Here is an 18,293-nt window from a genome sequence, read left to right on the forward strand (position 1 = left end):
TACTGTTCGCCCATCTCTATTGCTTACCATAATTTCCCTGGTACCAGAGTGTTATAATGTAGAGTGATCTAGGGCAGAGACCTTACAAATGCCCAGAAGGTCCTTGCACTTGACTAACAGTTGGACTCTGTACTTCTATGGTTGTAAATATTTGCACGTGTAATCCATTCATTTCAGTGGGTTGTATCTACACTCAACACTTATGTAAAGAGATGTGAGTCATAGAAACCAATGAGTCAATATAGAACAGATCTGACCATTCATTGCCATCATCCATTTATTTGAGTTGAAAATCCATTTGAGGCTAAGACCCAAAACTGCAGAAATTCAGCTTTTTTGTTGTTGTTGCAGATTTTACTTAGTTTTTTGGAGCCAAAGCCAAGAGTGGATTGAGCAGTAGGGAAATGTATTAGAGCTTCCCTTTATATTTCCCATTCCCTTTGTAGCCATTATTGGGTTCAGCTTAAAAAACGCAGCAAAATGTGCAACAAATAAGGAGCTTTTCTGCAACATGGGGCCTTAGCCTGAAACAGATATAAGGCAGTATATTCTTGAATTCAGAATCTTCATAATCAAAGTTAATAAATTGTGATGTCTGAAAGTTTCTACTGAAAAAAAACTTGTCATTTGAGGGGATTTACATGGAACAACAAGGCCACATTAATGTCACCAGTCTAATGTGTATTGAGGCCTGCCTTTCTCCCTTGCCAGCAGATACCAAAGAAAATAAGGCTAGATTATGCTGAATTTGCTGAATTGTATGTTGTACTAGAAGTTAAGCGGGGTCTGTCATAGTATGTACATGTTCCCACAGCTATTTCCTTCATAGTGTCCCATTACTCATTATAAATATCTAAACAACATTGCAAAATCAATTCAGTTTAGAGACGGGAAAAACTGAGTATAATGTAGCACAATACATGTAGCCAAACCTTAACTTATTACGTATGTGTTTCCTGGGACTATATAAATCACTTGCACATTGTTCTATCAACGCAAAAAGGATTGTATCGCTATTACAAGAGACGTTGCTTCATTGCAAAATCCTTTCGAGGTCAGATATCCATGTTCTGCTCAAGTCCAATAATTGAAAGCAATTATCATTATCTATTGTGTTCTTGGTTGTATTGGTGGATTAAGTGCAATGCTCATGTCAAGGAGCTTACATGCACTTAGATGATTACAATACATTTGTTGAAGACTTTCCAAGGAAGATGATGCAAGAGCATGTCAAGTTCAAGAGACTTGTAGATTTCAACACAGGAGTCATACAATTTTAAGGCAACCATCAGATATATTTTAAAGGCTTGCATAGAATGGAGATGGATATATTTATTTTCCTTAAGCTGAGGACACAAATGGTTCTTTCTGCTGAAAAAGTATGTTAAAAGATTTGGGTAAGGAATTACCTTGATAAAAGATAGAGTTTTATGTACTTATGAAGGCAAGATGTGTGACTGGATGAGCAACAGCCACAGTAGGATTATAATACAATGACCCAACCGGTGTTTCTAATACAGTCCTATGAAAAAGTTTGGGCACCCCTATTAATCTTAATCATTTTTAGTTCTAAATATTTTGGTGTTTGCAGCAGCCATTTCAGTTTGATATATCTAATAACTGATGGACACAGTACTATTTCAGGATTGAAATGAGGTTTATTGTACTAACAGAAAATGTGCACTATGCAATAAACCAAAATTTGACCGGTGCAAAAGTATGGGCACCTCAACAGAAAAGTGACATTAATATTTAGTAGATCCTCCTTTTGCAAAGATAACAGCCTCTAGTCGCTTCCTGTAGCTTTTAATCAGTTCCTGGATCCTGGATGAAGGGATTTTGGACCATTCTTCTTTACAAAACAATTCAAGTTTAGTTAAGTTTGATGGTGGCCGAGCATGGACAGCCCGCTTCAAATCATCCGACAGATGTTCAATGATATTCAGGTCTGGGGACTGGGATGGCCATTCCAGAACATTGTAATTGTTCCTCTGCATGAATGCCTGAGTCGATTTGGAGCGTTGTTTTGGATTATTGTCTTGCTGACATATCCATCTCCGGCGTAACTTCAACTTCGTCACTGATTCTTGAACATTATTCTCAAGAATCTGCTGATACTGAGTGGAATCCATGTGACCCTCAACTTTAACAAGATTCCCGGTGCCGGCATTGGCCACACAGCCCCAAAGCATGATGGAAACTCCACCAAATTTTACAGTGGGTAGCAAGTGTTTTTCTTGGAATGCTGTTTCTTTTTGGACGCCATGCATAACGCCTTTTTTATAACCAAACAACTCAATCTTTGTTTCCAAAATGAAGCTGCCTTGTCCAAATGTGCTTTTGCATACCTCAGGCAACTCTATTTGTGGCGTACGTGCAGAAACGGCTTCTTTCTCATCACTCTCCCATACAGCTTATCCTTGTGCAAAGTGCGCTGTATTGCTGACTGATGCACAGTGACACCATCTGCAGCAAGATGATGCTGCAGCTCTTTGGAGGTGGTCTGTGGATTGTCCTTGACTGTTCTCACCATTCTTCTTCTCTGCCTTTCTGATATTTTTCTTGGCCTGCCACTTCTGGGCTTAACAAGAACTGTCCCTGTGGTCTTCCATTTCCTTACTATGTTCCTCACAGTGGAAACTGACAGGTTCAATCTCTGAGACAACTTTTTGTATCCTTCCCCTGAACAACTATGTTGAACAATCTTTGTTTTCAGATCATTTGAGAGTTGTTTTAAGTAGCCCATGATGCCACTCTTCAGAGGAGATTCAAATAGGAGAACAACTTGCAATTGGCCACCTTAAATACCTTTTCTCATGATTGGATACACCTGGCTATGAAGTTCAAAGCTCAGTGAGGTTACAAAAACAATTTTGTGCTTCAGTAAGTCAGTAAAAAGTAGTTAGGAGTATTCAAATCAATAAAATGATAAGGGTGCCCATACTTTTGCACCGGTCAAATTTTGGTTTAATGCATATTGCACATTTTCTGTTAGTACAATAAACCTCATTTCAATCCTGAAATATTACTGTGTCCATCAGTTATTAGATATATCAAACTGAAATGGCTGCTGCAAACACCAAAATATTTAGAACTAAAAATGATTAAGATTAATAGGGGTGCCCAAACTTTTTCATAGGACTGTAAATAGATTTTTGTAAAGTTCTTATTAAAATATGATATTAATATTTCCAATGTATACATCCTTTTTTTAGAGCGTGGATCACCTCGTGATCTAGTGACTAAAGACATTACAGACACTACCATAGGAACCTCATGGACGGCGGCTCCTGGAATGGTTCGAGGTTACAGAATTGCATGGAAATCACTGTTTGATGATGAGTCAGGAGAGAAGAACGTGCCTGGTGATGTAACCAATGCAGTATTGGATAACCTTACGCCAGAAACAAAGTATCACATCTCAGTTTTTGCTAATTATAAAAGTGGTGAAGGAGCTCCCCTTGAAGGAGAAGCTACTACTGAAGGTAATACTTCATACTTTATACAGTTCAAAATTTTTTATATATATTGTCCCACTTGTAGTGCACACCTAGCATACTTCTATTACAATGTAAAGTAGTTGATCAAGTGGCTCTCAGGTCCTCTGTATGTTGCTATTCCAGATTCTCATGTGCACCATAGAAATCAAAGATTTACAAGGTACTAGGATGAAACCACAACACTGGCAATAGGTCATGTTCCTTATAGTTTATTTGGTTTTCATTATAGTTTTATTAGGTTTTCTGAGACTTCGTAGGGGTCCGACATCCGGTACTTCCAGTAACCAGCTGATAGTAGATACACAGTATATGGCGCCATAAACTGTGTAGTGGTTATACCTAGAGATGAGCGAACAGTGTTCTATCGAACACATGTTCGATCGGATATCAGGGTGTTCGCCATGTTCGAATCGAATCGAACACCACGTGGTAAAGTGCGCCAAAATTCGATTCCCCTCCCACCTTCCCTGGCGCCTTTTTTGCACCAATAACAGCGCAGGGGAGGTGGGACAGGAACTACGACACTGGGGGCATTGAAAAAAATTGGAAAAAGTCATTGGCTGCCGAAATCAGGTGACCTCCATTTTAGACGAATAGTGGATTTCAAATCCGGGTCATATGAGAATGTGAACTTTGTGACTATGAGACAGGGATAGCTGTACAGGCAGGGATAGCTAGGGATAACCTTTATTTAGGGGGGAATGTTATTAAAAATAACTTTTTGGGGCTCTATCGGGTGTGTAATTGTGATTTTTGTGAGATAAACTTTTTCCCATAGGGATGCATTGGCCAGCGCTGATTGGCCGAATTCCGTACTCTGGCCAATCAGTGCTGGCCAATGCATTCTATTAGCTTGATGAAGCAGAGTGTGCACAAGGGTTCAAGCGCACCCTCGGCTCTGATGTAGCAGAGCCGAGGCTGCACAAGGGTTCAAGCGCACCCTCGGCTCTGATGTAGGAGAGCCGAGGGTGCACTTGAACCCTTGTGCACCCTCAGCTCTGCTACATCAGAGCCGAGGGTGCGCTTGAACCCTTGTGCACACTCTGCTTCATCAAGCTAATAGAATGCATTGGCCAGCGCTGATTGGCCAATGTATTCTATTAGCCTGATGAAGTAGAGCTGAATGTGTGTGCTAAGCACACACATTCAGCTCTACTTCATCGGGCTAATAGAATGCATTGGCCAGCGCTGATTGGCCAGAGTACGGAACTCGACCAATCAGCGCTGGCTCTGCTGGAGGAGGCGGAGTCTAAGATCGCTCCACACCAGTCTCCATTCAGGTCCGACCTTAGACTCCGCCTCCTCCGGCAGAGCCAGCGCTGATTGGCTGAAGGCTGGCCAATGCATTCCTATGCGAATGCAGAGACTTAGCAGTGCTGAGTCAGTTTTGCTCAACTACACATCTGATGCACACTCGGCACTGCTACATCAGATGTAGCAATCTGATGTAGCAGAGCCGAGGGTGCACTAGAACCCCTGTGCAAACTCAGTTCACGCTAATAGAATGCATTGGCCAGCGCTGATTGGCCAATGCATTCTATTAGCCCGATGAAGTAGAGCTGAATGTGTGTGCTAAGCACACACATTCAGCACTGCTTCATCAAGCCAATACAATGCATTAGCCAGTGCTGATTGGCCAGAGTACGGAATTCGGCCAATCAGCGCTGGCTCTGCTGGAGGAGGCGGAGTCTAAGGTCGCTCCACACCAGTCTCCATTCAGGTCCGACCTTAGACTCCGCCTCCTCCGGCAGAGCCAGCGCTGATTGGCCGAAGGCTGGCCAATGCATTCCTATGCGAATGCATACTTAGCAGTGCTGAGTCAGTTTTGCTCAACTACACATCTGATGCACACTCGGCACTGCTACATCAGATGTAGCAATCTGATGTAGCAGAGCCGAGGGTGCACTAGAACCCCTGTGCAAACTCAGTTCACGCTAATAGAATGCATTGGCCAGCGCTGATTGGCCAATGCATTCTATTAGCCCGATGAAGTAGAGCTGAATGTGTGTGCTAAGCACACACATTCAGCACTGCTTCATCAAGCCAATACAATGCATTAGCCAGTGCTGATTGGCCAGAGTACGGAATTCGGCCAATCAGCGCTGGCTCTGCTGGAGGAGGCGGAGTCTAAGGTCGGACCTGAATGGAGACTGGTGTGGAGCGATCTTAGACTCCGCCTCCTCCAGCAGAGCCAGCGCTGATTGGTCGAGTTCCGTACTCTGGCCAATCAGCGCTGGCCAATGCATTCTATTAGCCCGATGAAGTAGAGCTGAATGTGTGTGCTTAGCACACACATTCAGCTCTACTTCATCAGGCTAATAGAATACATTGGCCAATCAGCGCTGGCCAATGCATTCTATTAGCTTGATGAAGCAGAGTGTGCACAAGGGTTCAAGCGCACCCTCGGCTCTGATGTAGCAGAGCTGAGGGTGCACAAGGGTTCAAGTGCACCCTCGGCTCTCCTACATCAGAGCCGAGGGTGCGCTTGAACCCTTGTGCACACTCTGCTTCATCAAGCTAATAGAATGCATTGGCCAGCACTGATTGGCCAGAGTACGGAATTCGGCCAATCAGCGCTGGCCAATGCATTCTATTAGCCCGATGAAGTAGAGCTGAATGTGTGTGCTAAGCACACACATTCAGCACTGCTTCATCACGCCAATACAATGCATTAGCCAGTGCTGATTGGCCAGAGTACGGAATTCGGCCAATCAGCGCTGGCTCTGCTGGAGGAGGCGGAGTCTAAGATCGCTCCACACCAGTCTCCATTCAGGTCCGACCTTAGACTCCGCCTCCTCCAGCAGAGCCAGCGCTGATTGGTCGAGTTCCGTACTCTGGCCAATCAGCGCTGGCCAATGCATTCTATTAGCCCGATGAAGTAGAGCTGAATGTGTGTGCTTAGCACACACATTCAGCTCTACTTCATCGGGCTAATAGAATGCATTGGCCAGCGCTGATTGGCCGAATTCCGTACTCTGGCCAATCAGCACTGGCTAATGCATTGTATTGGCTTGATGAAGCAGTGCTGAATGTGTGTGCTTAGCACACACATTCAGCTCTACTTCATCGGGCTAATAGAATGCATTGGCCAATCAGCGCTGGCCAATGCATTCTATTAGCGTGAACTGAGTTTGCACAGGGGTTCTAGTGCACCCTCGGCTCTGCTACATCAGATTGCTACATCTGATGTAGCAGTGCCGAGTGTGCATCAGATGTGTAGTTGAGCAAAACTGACTCAGCACTGCTAAGTCTGCATTCGCATAGGAATGCATTGGCCAGCCTTCGGCCAATCAGCGCTGGCTCTGCCGGAGGAGGCGGAGTCTAAGGTCGGACCTGAATGGAGACTGGTGTGGAGCGACCTTAGACTCCGCCTCCTCCAGCAGAGCCAGCGCTGATTGGCCGAATTCCGTACTCTGGCCAATCAGCACTGGCTAATGCATTGTATTGGCTTGATGAAGCAGTGCTGAATGTGTGTGCTTAGCACACACATTCAGCTCTACTTCATCGGGCTAATAGAATGCATTGGCCAGCGCTGATTGGCCGAATTCCGTACTCTGGCCAATCAGCACTGGCTAATGCATTGTATTGGCTTGATGAAGCAGTGCTGAATGTGTGTGCTTAGCACACACATTCAGCTCTACTTCATCGGGCTAATAGAATGCATTGGCCAATCAGCGCTGGCCAATGCATTCTAATAGCGTGAACTGAGTTTGCACAGGGGTTCTAGTGCACCCTCGGCTCTGCTACATCAGATTGCTACATCTGATGTAGCAGTGCCGAGTGTGCATCAGATGTGTAGTTGAGCAAAACTGACTCAGCACTGCTAAGTCTGCATTCGCATAGGAATGCATTGGCCAGCCTTCGGCCAATCAGCGCTGGCTCTGCCGGAGGAGGCGGAGTCTAAGGTCGGACCTGAATGGAGACTGGTGTGGAGCGACCTTAGACTCCGCCTCCTCCAGCAGAGCCAGCGCTGATTGGCCGAATTCCGTACTCTGGCCAATCAGCACTGGCTAATGCATTGTATTGGCTTGATGAAGCAGTGCTGAATGTGTGTGCTTAGCACACACATTCAGCTCTACTTCATCGGGCTAATAGAATGCATTGGCCAGCGCTGATTGGCCGAATTCCGTACTCTGGCCAATCAGCACTGGCTAATGCATTGTATTGGCTTGATGAAGCAGTGCTGAATGTGTGTGCTTAGCACACACATTCAGCTCTACTTCATCGGGCTAATAGAATGCATTGGCCAGCGCTGATTGGCCGAATTCCGTACTCTGGCCAATCAGCACTGGCTAATGCATTGTATTGGCTTGATGAAGCAGTGCTGAATGTGTGTGCTTAGCACACACATTCAGCTCTACTTCATCGGGCTAATAGAATGCATTGGCCAATCAGCGCTGGCCAATGCATTCTATTAGCGTGAACTGAGTTTGCACAGGGGTTCTAGTGCACCCTCGGCTCTGCTACATCAGATTGCTACATCTGATGTAGCAGTGCCGAGTGTGCATCAGATGTGTAGTTGAGCAAAACTGACTCAGCACTGCTAAGTCTGCATTCGCATAGGAATGCATTGGCCAGCCTTCGGCCAATCAGCGCTGGCTCTGCCGGAGGAGGCGGAGTCTAAGGTCGGACCTGAATGGAGACTGGTGTGGAGCGACCTTAGACTCCGCCTCCTCCAGCAGAGCCAGCGCTGATTGGCCGAATTCCGTACTCTGGCCAATCAGCACTGGCTAATGCATTGTATTGGCTTGATGAAGCAGTGCTGAATGTGTGTGCTTAGCACACACATTCAGCTCTACTTCATCGGGCTAATAGAATGCATTGGCCAGCGCTGATTGGCCGAATTCCGTACTCTGGCCAATCAGCACTGGCTAATGCATTGTATTGGCTTGATGAAGCAGTGCTGAATGTGTGTGCTTAGCACACACATTCAGCTCTACTTCATCGGGCTAATAGAATGCATTGGCCAATCAGCGCTGGCCAATGCATTCTATTAGCGTGAACTGAGTTTGCACAGGGGTTCTAGTGCACCCTCGGCTCTGCTACATCAGATTGCTACATCTGATGTAGCAGTGCCGAGTGTGCATCAGATGTGTAGTTGAGCAAAACTGACTCAGCACTGCTAAGTCTGCATTCGCATAGGAATGCATTGGCCAGCCTTCGGCCAATCAGCGCTGGCTCTGCCGGAGGAGGCGGAGTCTAAGGTCGGACCTGAATGGAGACTGGTGTGGAGTGACCTTAGACTCCGCCTCCTCCAGCAGAGCCAGCGCTGATTGGCCGAATTCCGTACTCTGGCCAATCAGCACTGGCTAATGCATTGTATTGGCTTGATGAAGCAGTGCTGAATGTGTGTGCTTAGCACACACATTCAGCTCTACTTCATCGGGCTAATAGAATGCATTGGCCAGCGCTGATTGGCCGAATTCCGTACTCTGGCCAATCAGCACTGGCTAATGCATTGTATTGGCTTGATGAAGCAGTGCTGAATGTGTGTGCTTAGCACACACATTCAGCTCTACTTCATCGGGCTAATAGAATGCATTGGCCAATCAGCGCTGGCCAATGCATTCTATTAGCGTGAACTGAGTTTGCACAGGGGTTCTAGTGCACCCTCGGCTCTGCTACATCAGATTGCTACATCTGATGTAGCAGTGCCGAGTGTGCATCAGATGTGTAGTTGAGCAAAACTGACTCAGCACTGCTAAGTCTGCATTCGCATAGGAATGCATTGGCCAGCCTTCGGCCAATCAGCGCTGGCTCTGCCGGAGGAGGCGGAGTCTAAGGTCGGACCTGAATGGAGACTGGTGTGGAGCGACCTTAGACTCCGCCTCCTCCAGCAGAGCCAGCGCTGATTGGCCGAATTCCGTACTCTGGCCAATCAGCACTGGCTAATGCATTGTATTGGCTTGATGAAGCAGTGCTGAATGTGTGTGCTTAGCACACACATTCAGCTCTACTTCATCGGGCTAATAGAATGCATTGGCCAGCGCTGATTGGCCGAATTCCGTACTCTGGCCAATCAGCACTGGCTAATGCATTGTATTGGCTTGATGAAGCAGTGCTGAATGTGTGTGCTTAGCACACACATTCAGCTCTACTTCATCGGGCTAATAGAATGCATTGGCCAATCAGCGCTGGCCAATGCATTCTATTAGCGTGAACTGAGTTTGCACAGGGGTTCTAGTGCACCCTCGGCTCTGCTACATCAGATTGCTACATCTGATGTAGCAGTGCCGAGTGTGCATCAGATGTGTAGTTGAGCAAAACTGACTCAGCACTGCTAAGTCTGCATTCGCATAGGAATGCATTGGCCAGCCTTCGGCCAATCAGCGCTGGCTCTGCCGGAGGAGGCGGAGTCTAAGGTCGGACCTGAATGGAGACTGGTGTGGAGCTATCTTAGACTCCGCCTCCTCCAGCAGAGCCAGCGCTGATTGGTCGAGTTCCGTACTCTGGCCAATCAGCACTGGCCAATGCATTTCTATGGGGAAAAGTTAGCTTGCGAAAATCGCAAACTGACAGGGATTTCCATGAAATAAAGTGACTTTTATGCCCCCAGACATGCTTCCCCTGCTGTCCCAGTGTCATTCCAGGGTGTTGGTATCATTTCCTGGGGTGTCATAGTGGACTTGGTGACCCTCCAGACACGAATTTGGGTTTCCCCCTTAACGAGTTTATGTTCCCCATAGACTATAATGGGGTTCGAAACCCATTCGAACACTCGAACAGTGAGCGGCTGTTCGAATCGAATTTCGAACCTCGAACATTTTAGTGTTCGCTCATCTCTAGTTATACCAGGTTACTGCGGCTCAGTTATTATTCTGCTCAGCTACACTGTATTATACCATCTGTAGTATTTGAGAAAGGCTTGCAGACTACAAAAGGTTGTGAACGTCTCATGTAATGTATAATCACCAAAACTGTCTCTTTATAAGTGCAAGTACAACATTTATAAAACACAGATATTTGACAGATATCTGACCCCTACAGTAGAAGGACATTCATCGTATGATGACATACTCAAACAGAAGAGACATTATTTCATGGTTACATGTAGCTTATTAATAAAAAAAAAATCTTAGAATTTGTATATCAATTATTAGAGATGAGCGAACAGTATTCTATCGAACACATGTTCGATCGGATATCAGGGTGTTCGCCATGTTCGAATCGAATCGAACACCGCGTGGTAAAGTGCGCCAAAATTCGATTCCCCTTCCACCTTCCCTGGCGCCTTTTTTGCACCAATAACAGCACAGGGGAGGTGGGACAGGAACTACGACACCGGGGGCATTGAAAAAAATTGGAAAAAGTCATTGGCTGCCGAAATCAGGTGACCTCCATTTTAGACGAATAGTGGATTTCAAATCCGGGTCATATGAGAATGTGAACTTTGTGACTATGAGACAGGGATAGCTGTACAGACAGGGATAGCTAGGGATAACCTTTATTTAGGGGGGAATGTTATTAAAAATAACTTTTTGGGGCTCTATCAGGTGTGTAATTGTGATTTTTGTGAGATAAACTTTTTCCCATAGGGATGCATTGGCCAGCGCTGATTGGCCGAATTCCGTACTCTGGCCAATCAGTGCTGGCCAATGCATTCTAATAGCTTGATGAAGCAGAGTGTGCACAAGGGTTCAAGCGCACCCTCGGCTCTGATGTAGCAGAGCCGAGGCTGCACAAGGGTTCAAGCGCACCCTCGGCTCTGATGTAGGAGAGCCGAGGGTGCACTTGAACCCTTGTGCACCCTCGGCTCTGCTACATCAGAGCCGAGGGTGCGCTTGAACCCTTGTGCACACTCTGCTTCATCAAGCTAATAGAATGCATTGGCCAGCGCTGATTGGCCAATGCATTCTATTAGCCTGATGAAGTAGAGCTGAATGTGTGTGCTAAGCACACACATTCAGCTCTACTTCATCGGGCTAATAGAATGCATTGGCCAGCGCTGATTGGCCAGAGTACGGAATTCGGCCAATCAGCGCTGGCTCTGCTGGAGGAGGCGGAGTCTAAGATCGCTCCACACCAGTCTCCATTCAGGTCCGACCTTAGACTCCGCCTCCTCCAGCAGAGCCAGCGCTGATTGGCCGAATTCCGTACTCTGGCCAATCAGCACTGGCTAATGCATTGTATTGGCGTGATGAAGCAGTGCTGAATGTGTGTGCTTAGCACACACATTCAGCTCTACTTCATCGGGCTAATAGAATGCATTGGCCAATCAGCGCTGGCCAATGCATTCTATTAGCGTGAACTGAGTTTGCACAGGGGTTCTAGTGCACCCTCGGCTCTGCTACATCAGATTGCTACATCTGATGTAGCAGTGCTGAGTGTGCATCAGATGTGTAGTTGAGCAAAACTGACTCAGCACTGCTAAGTCTCTGCATTCGCATAGGAATGCATTGGCCAGCCTTCGGCCAATCAGCGCTGGCTCTGCCGGAGGAGGCGGAGTCTAAGGTCGGACCTGAATGGAGACTGGTGTGGAGCGATCTTAGACTCCGCCTCCTCCAGCAGAGCCAGCGCTGATTGGTCGAGTTCCGTACTCTGGCCAATCAGCACTGGCCAATGCATTTCTATGGGGAAAAGTTAGCTTGCGAAAATCGCAAACTGACAGGGATTTCCATGAAATAAAGTGACTTTTATGCCCCCAGACATGCTTCCCCTGCTGTCCCAGTGTCATTCCAGGGTGTTGGTATCATTTCCTGGGGTGTCATAGTGGACTTGGTGACCCTCCAGACACGAATTTGGGTTTCCCCCTTAACGAGTTTATGTTCCCCATAGACTATAATGGGGTTCGAAACCCATTCGAACACTCGAACAGTGAGCGGCTGTTCGAATCGAATTTCGAACCTCGAACATTTTAGTGTTCACTCATCTCTATCAATTATTTATAATAATCTATAAAAAGGTCTGATGTTTTTGGTTTTATGTTTGATGTGGGACACAATTCCAAAATCTAATGAAACAGATCATGATTAAAATGCAGTCCAATGTATAGGCAGTCTGTTTTAGAGCTGAAGCTAAGCAGATTAATATATATACTTCTAGAAATATTTTAGTATAACTAGTAGAGATGAGCAAACACTGTTTGGATCAGCCGATCCGAACAGCACGCACCCATAGAAATGAATGGAAGCACCTGTGACGCTGACTTTGCCGGCGTCCGGCCGGCGTCACAGGTGCTTCCATTCATTTCTATGGGTGCGTGCTGTTCGGATCGGCTGATCCGAACAGTGTTCGCTCATCTCTAATAACTAGTTGTTTACTTATGTAAACTACTGCTGCACTTAGGAGTCCAGTAGGCAGTCCTCATTGATATGTATGTACACTTATACAGGAAATTCTGTAAGTCACTCTGTAGGATCACCCACTGGATTTCTAAGCACAGAATAAGCAGACATATAAATGAATGAAGCTCTACTGATTCTTTTTCTATAAAACTATATATCAATGGATCAACTCCTCTTGCTCTATCACGTACTGCATGTAGTGACAGGTTCACTATTAGTAATGTTATTTTGTCTACCTTATACATGAAAGTTTGATGGTTTACAATACTGTGTCACAGCGGTAATAAAGGATTGTGGGAAAGACAGACTGAATACTGTATTAGTCACTGAAGAACCTTTATTCATTTAATAGGTCTTCCATACTTACTGCATACCATGACCATGTTTAAGCTGTAACACATTTTCCATATCATCTGGACTTTATGACAGGACCAGTGCAGCTGTTCTCATTGCATCACCTTAGACATCACGTTTAAACTTGAGCATGTTCCGCTTATATATTTACTGTACATGTAGATATGCCTATTTTTTATACATAAAATTGCCAAGTAAAATCTTAAGAATTTCAGGAAATTCTCTCATAGACATCTGTTGATAGATTTCTCAAGTGATTTTCCTTCCAGTTTCAAAGGCATATGGAAAACATGTGGATGGTTTATTAAATCCCAAGTATTTATCATATTTAGTTATTGGAGAAAAACGTATTTGGGACTGCTATATAATGGTTACCATTATAATACCATAATCCACTATTAGAGTGAGAACAACAGTATACATTTATTCATCATAGTTTACCATGCTATAAAGCATACCTCCAATTATAAAACTACTCGTCGTAAATGAAGAGTACATCTAAATATAAGAAAATTTGTAACATATCTTATTAAAAAATGTATTTCCCTCTCCACTTATTAGACTGCTGTCCTCCTCCTCCTTATCTCCAAGAAAGTTTGTACTAGTATAGTGGGATTCTATTTCCTGGATAATTGATTTATTTCCTTATTCTGTGCACTAATAGCCTCTTATCTACAAGCCTAGCAGTATTAAAAGTGTACATAGAGGCCCTTTTCATTGACTAATATGTAGAAGGTAGCTCTTTCTGAAAAGTGGAGAAGAAAACATATTTTTTTTAATAAGACATATTACAAAGTTTCATATATTGAGCTGTATTATTTATTTATAAAAAGTTGCTTATAACTGGAAATATGCTCTAAATACAACTGTTTCAATAATAAATGTATATCCACTATATTTGCTAAACTTAATTTTGTATACTAGAAATGAATATAATAAAAATCTTTATCTTGCATTGGATGTTTATACATATGTGGTAGCTAATGTGTCATTGTAATGTCATAGGTTAGTTTAGTTTTTTCAGATATTGGCATGGATTTATTTGTAACATCCCCCAATTATTACAGGTACACAATAGTTATCAATAAATGATCATACTCTTCAAAGTACTCAGACAATTTTACATTGTTTATGTAAAATCATTGGCTATTGTAACAAATTCTTTTTTTGTCATAAACAGTATCACCGGAGGCCAAGAAACTTAGAGTTACTGATGAGACAGAAAATACAATGAAAGTCATATGGCAACCTGCTCCAGGGAATGTGGTGAATTACCGTGTTGTCTATCGCCCACGAGCTGGTGGAAGACAACTGGTTGCCAAATTACCACCTACGGCCACTTCTACTGTATTGAAGAGACTTCAGCCAAAGACCACCTATGATATCACAGTAGTCCCAGTATACAAATCAGGGGATGGAAAAGCAAGGCAAGGAGATGGGACGACAGGTATGATGAAATAAAGCATTTCTTTTCAATCATATATTTTACAATACCTTCTAGCCATCTTACATGGGATAGGAAAGGCCCACCAGAGTATCAGAGGATCCTTTGGTTGCCTCTAAAGGTCCAACAGATGACAAACCCATTCAGAAATGATTGATGATATGTCTTCTATGTGCAATGATAAGAAAGATATCAGTGCATGCATAAGTGGATGTGCACGTCTTCTGCATAGTTTTAAGGTGCTCCGCAGAACCATTGTCTCTGGTGAGCCCTAGGAGTCTCAGTCCAACACTGGTTCATAATGTATATACAGTACACACACACATATATACATATTCTATCCAAATTCAAAGAAAGAGTTAGCTTACCATCTTACCATAATTTAACTAAGTGTTGGCAAAACCAAGAGAGCTTGGTAAAAACAGTTTGAGACACTTTTTAATATTTAACTCCATTGGGTAATAAAATGTGCTATTTACAATCCATGGAAACAGCTCTGGAAATTTTGTTACATTTCAGAATGGAAATGGTGTCTGTAGAAAGTAACTATATACAATGATATATAAAATTAGCTTTTTTAAACATAGACATTTTCATTGCCAATGAGGTGATTGCCAGGAAAGATTATTTTTCCCTATGTAACATAAGTGGCCAATTCTGCAATGGAATATTTTGTTAAGCTTCCTACACACGAATATATACCATACTTTCACAGCCAACGTACATTAGATAGTCTTCAGTCTGACATGAGATCAGCTTAGTCCACTGCTGACCTTTCTCATAATGGTTACCTGCTGCCGAGAATAGGTAATGGACCATCGACTTTCTTGCACCAAGTCCAACATTCAGCCGGTTATGTGTATTAAGAATATAATAAAATACCTGCAGGAAAAGTTATAAAATAATAAACAATAGTCATGACTTAATCATCAAATACACCTCCACTCCAGTGCCAATAAGTTAGTGGTCCCCATATTTGTTTGCCTTTCCTGCCAGCAGGCACATGCCACAGGGACATGCCACACATTCACAAGAACACTGTAACCCATCACAGGCCTCAGTGAAAGCATCACCTCTATCTAGTGGTCAAAGTATTATTAAATGATATGTTTGGATTCAATTTGGTAATATTTGCTCTTCTTACTTTAATTTAGTTTCCCCGTTCAAACCACCAAGAAACTTGAAAACATCAGATCCAACTATGTCAACATTCAGAGTGACATGGGAACCTGCGCCTGGAGAAGTTAGAGGATATAAGATCACCTTTCATCCATTAGGAGATGAAGAGCAAGTGGGGGAAATGGTAGTCGGTCCATATGATAATACAATTGTTTTGGAAGAACTCAGGTAGGGAAGCATAGCCTAATGACTAAAATTATGATGATCCTTTAAAGGCCTTGTCTGGTCAGTACATTTTTTTACAGGATGGTCAGAATGAAGTCCTACTCACTTCGCTGCTTCCCCAACACAGTCTCTACTTTCTGGTCTTTCTTGACACAGAAATGTGATTGATCAGCCAATCACTGACTGAGGTGGGTGACTGTTGCAGCCAGTGATTGGCCAAAAGAAGACATTTTTACGGAGAGAGGGACCAGGAAGTGCAAACCAACATGTGACCCAAAGAGCAACGGAATGGGAGCCACATGATAGTGATGAAACTTATTTTGTAAACCATTTTTATCTGTTTTAACAAAATGTCCTTCTAATATAATTGAATATATGCTGTTTTACCTCTTACTTGATGTCAGGAAAGGGTAGTTTACCTAAATTCCACGAATACCCTCTCCTACCACATTCATATCCATTGTCCTTTATTAATAATGATAAAGAATGACAAACTTACCACGGAAGGGTCTTATACTGGTCTAGCTTGTTAGTAGATGCTCTTTGAATGTGGTGACAATTATTGTAAATGATACGTATTTTGCAGGATGGAGGATTTATGGCAGGGGTGTAACTAAAGTCTCGTGAGCCTCAGTGCAGACTTTGATCAGATTCTCCTCCACCCTCCCTACAGCGCTTTCTTGATAGCTGTGTGTTATGGGCACTGCAATGGTATCTCACATACTTGGAAAGGATACAACTATAGTACCCACAACTGCCGTTATCGAGAATACAGTGAGTGAGCAGTGTAGCGCCCACTGAGTAAACAATGCTGGGAGTTGCATGCTTTTGGAAACAGCTGGTCTGTGGGGTCCTAACAGTATAAGAGATGAGTAAGGGTCCATCACCCATGGCCCCTGGTGATCAGATGTTTGAAGCACCAGTGGTATTTTACACGCGCGCTGACCCCTTTCACTATTTACATCACACGGTATCTGTTTTATAACAACCATGCAATGTAATTACAGCCTGTAATAATAGTCTATTAGACTATCTATACATAAGATGGTGCTCAGCATAATGGCCCTACAATTTGCTGTGACTGGTTTGATATTGAATTTCCCAGTGAGGCTTCTGTTTTTGCACTAGATTGTATTATTTCTCCTCCATGGTATTCTCACAAGTCTCCACTTACAACAAAGTTTGACCAGAATGATACAAATAGTTAAAAGCTGTACTTTTTCAGCTATGAAGTAGAATTTTCCTTTCTTTTAGCCCAATGGGACAAAGTCCTATGTTTGTATCATGTTTGAGTGAGTTTAGTAATGGCTTGCTAGTGGATATGCTTTTAGCACCTTCTTTGGTCTCACTTATGTTTTTTGATAAAATAATTTGGCAAATATGAAACACATTACCTCAGATAAAGCAATTGTATTCCTGTGTAAATGGTAAATAACACAGGCAGACATTTCTAAGAAAATCCTAATAGTTCTTTGTAATTTGAGCTTGTACGTCCAATGGTCCACTTGAAGCTTTCAAGCTCTTTAAAATGTAATTATATTTAGCCCTAAACAAGTATATTCATTCATAAATTCCCGTCCGTCATCACCAATATTGACATTTATTCTAAACACTTCATTACTGGCCTACATTTTCATTTGGAGAATAAGTTACCTCATAAATTAGCAGATTATTAATCAGCATCTATTTCACTTAGTAAACGTACTTAAAGGGGTATTCCTATCTGGGAAATATATTTTATATACCATATGTGTCTATTTCTGGGACATCTATCCCAAGAACAGGAGGCTCTGAACCTGTGTAAAGTGAGTGGAGATTGCAGTGCTTATGTGTGGCCCTTGCTTACCAACTGCAATAGGAGCTGATTCCTCATATTCATGAGAGTCACGTTTTCCCTGCTGTTGCCGATTGACAGCTTTTTCCCTATAGTGTCCATAGGAAGGAAGCTGTCAATCAGCCAAAACAATTAAATCTGAAGGACCTCAGAATGTAACACAATATTGAAAGGACTCCATCTTTTGAAGCTCTCTGCCTCTGATAAACAGTAACATTTAGAAATGTGCTGAAATAAAACCTGTAAGGGGCACAGCACTGGAGCCAGGGTCTCTATCACTACTTGGTGCTGTCCTCAGATAGGACAGCAGAAACTTGTTGACAGACTTTCTTTAAGATCTTTCAGAAAATAAATTATTTAAGAAAGTCATATAAATCTTAAATATTTCTTTGTGCAGGGCTGCAACATCCTACAAAGTAAATGTTTTTGGAATGTTTGACAAAGGAGAGAGTGCCCCTTTGGTTGGAGAAGAAATGACCACTCAGTCAGATGCACCCGAAGCTCCGGTTGATTCTGGTAATTTCCTCTAAGAT

At 43.4% G+C, this 18,293-nt stretch overlaps 1 protein-coding gene across 1 annotated transcript in view; it reads left to right on the forward strand.

The window, feature by feature from the left end:
* COL12A1 (collagen type XII alpha 1 chain) overlaps positions 1 to 18,293 on the forward strand; it is a 124,026-nt gene that overhangs the window by 38,028 nt on the left and 67,705 nt on the right. The window contains exons 14-17 of the mRNA XM_075268312.1: positions 3,216 to 3,485; positions 14,319 to 14,585; positions 15,737 to 15,929; positions 18,158 to 18,276. Of these exons, the coding sequence (XP_075124413.1) occupies positions 3,216 to 3,485; positions 14,319 to 14,585; positions 15,737 to 15,929; positions 18,158 to 18,276 (849 nt within the window). The remainder of the gene's footprint in view (positions 1 to 3,215; positions 3,486 to 14,318; positions 14,586 to 15,736; positions 15,930 to 18,157; positions 18,277 to 18,293) is intronic.

Source organism: Leptodactylus fuscus, chromosome 3 (genome assembly GCF_031893055.1).
Source record: "Leptodactylus fuscus isolate aLepFus1 chromosome 3, aLepFus1.hap2, whole genome shotgun sequence".
Taxonomy (NCBI): Eukaryota; Metazoa; Chordata; class Amphibia; order Anura; family Leptodactylidae; genus Leptodactylus; species Leptodactylus fuscus.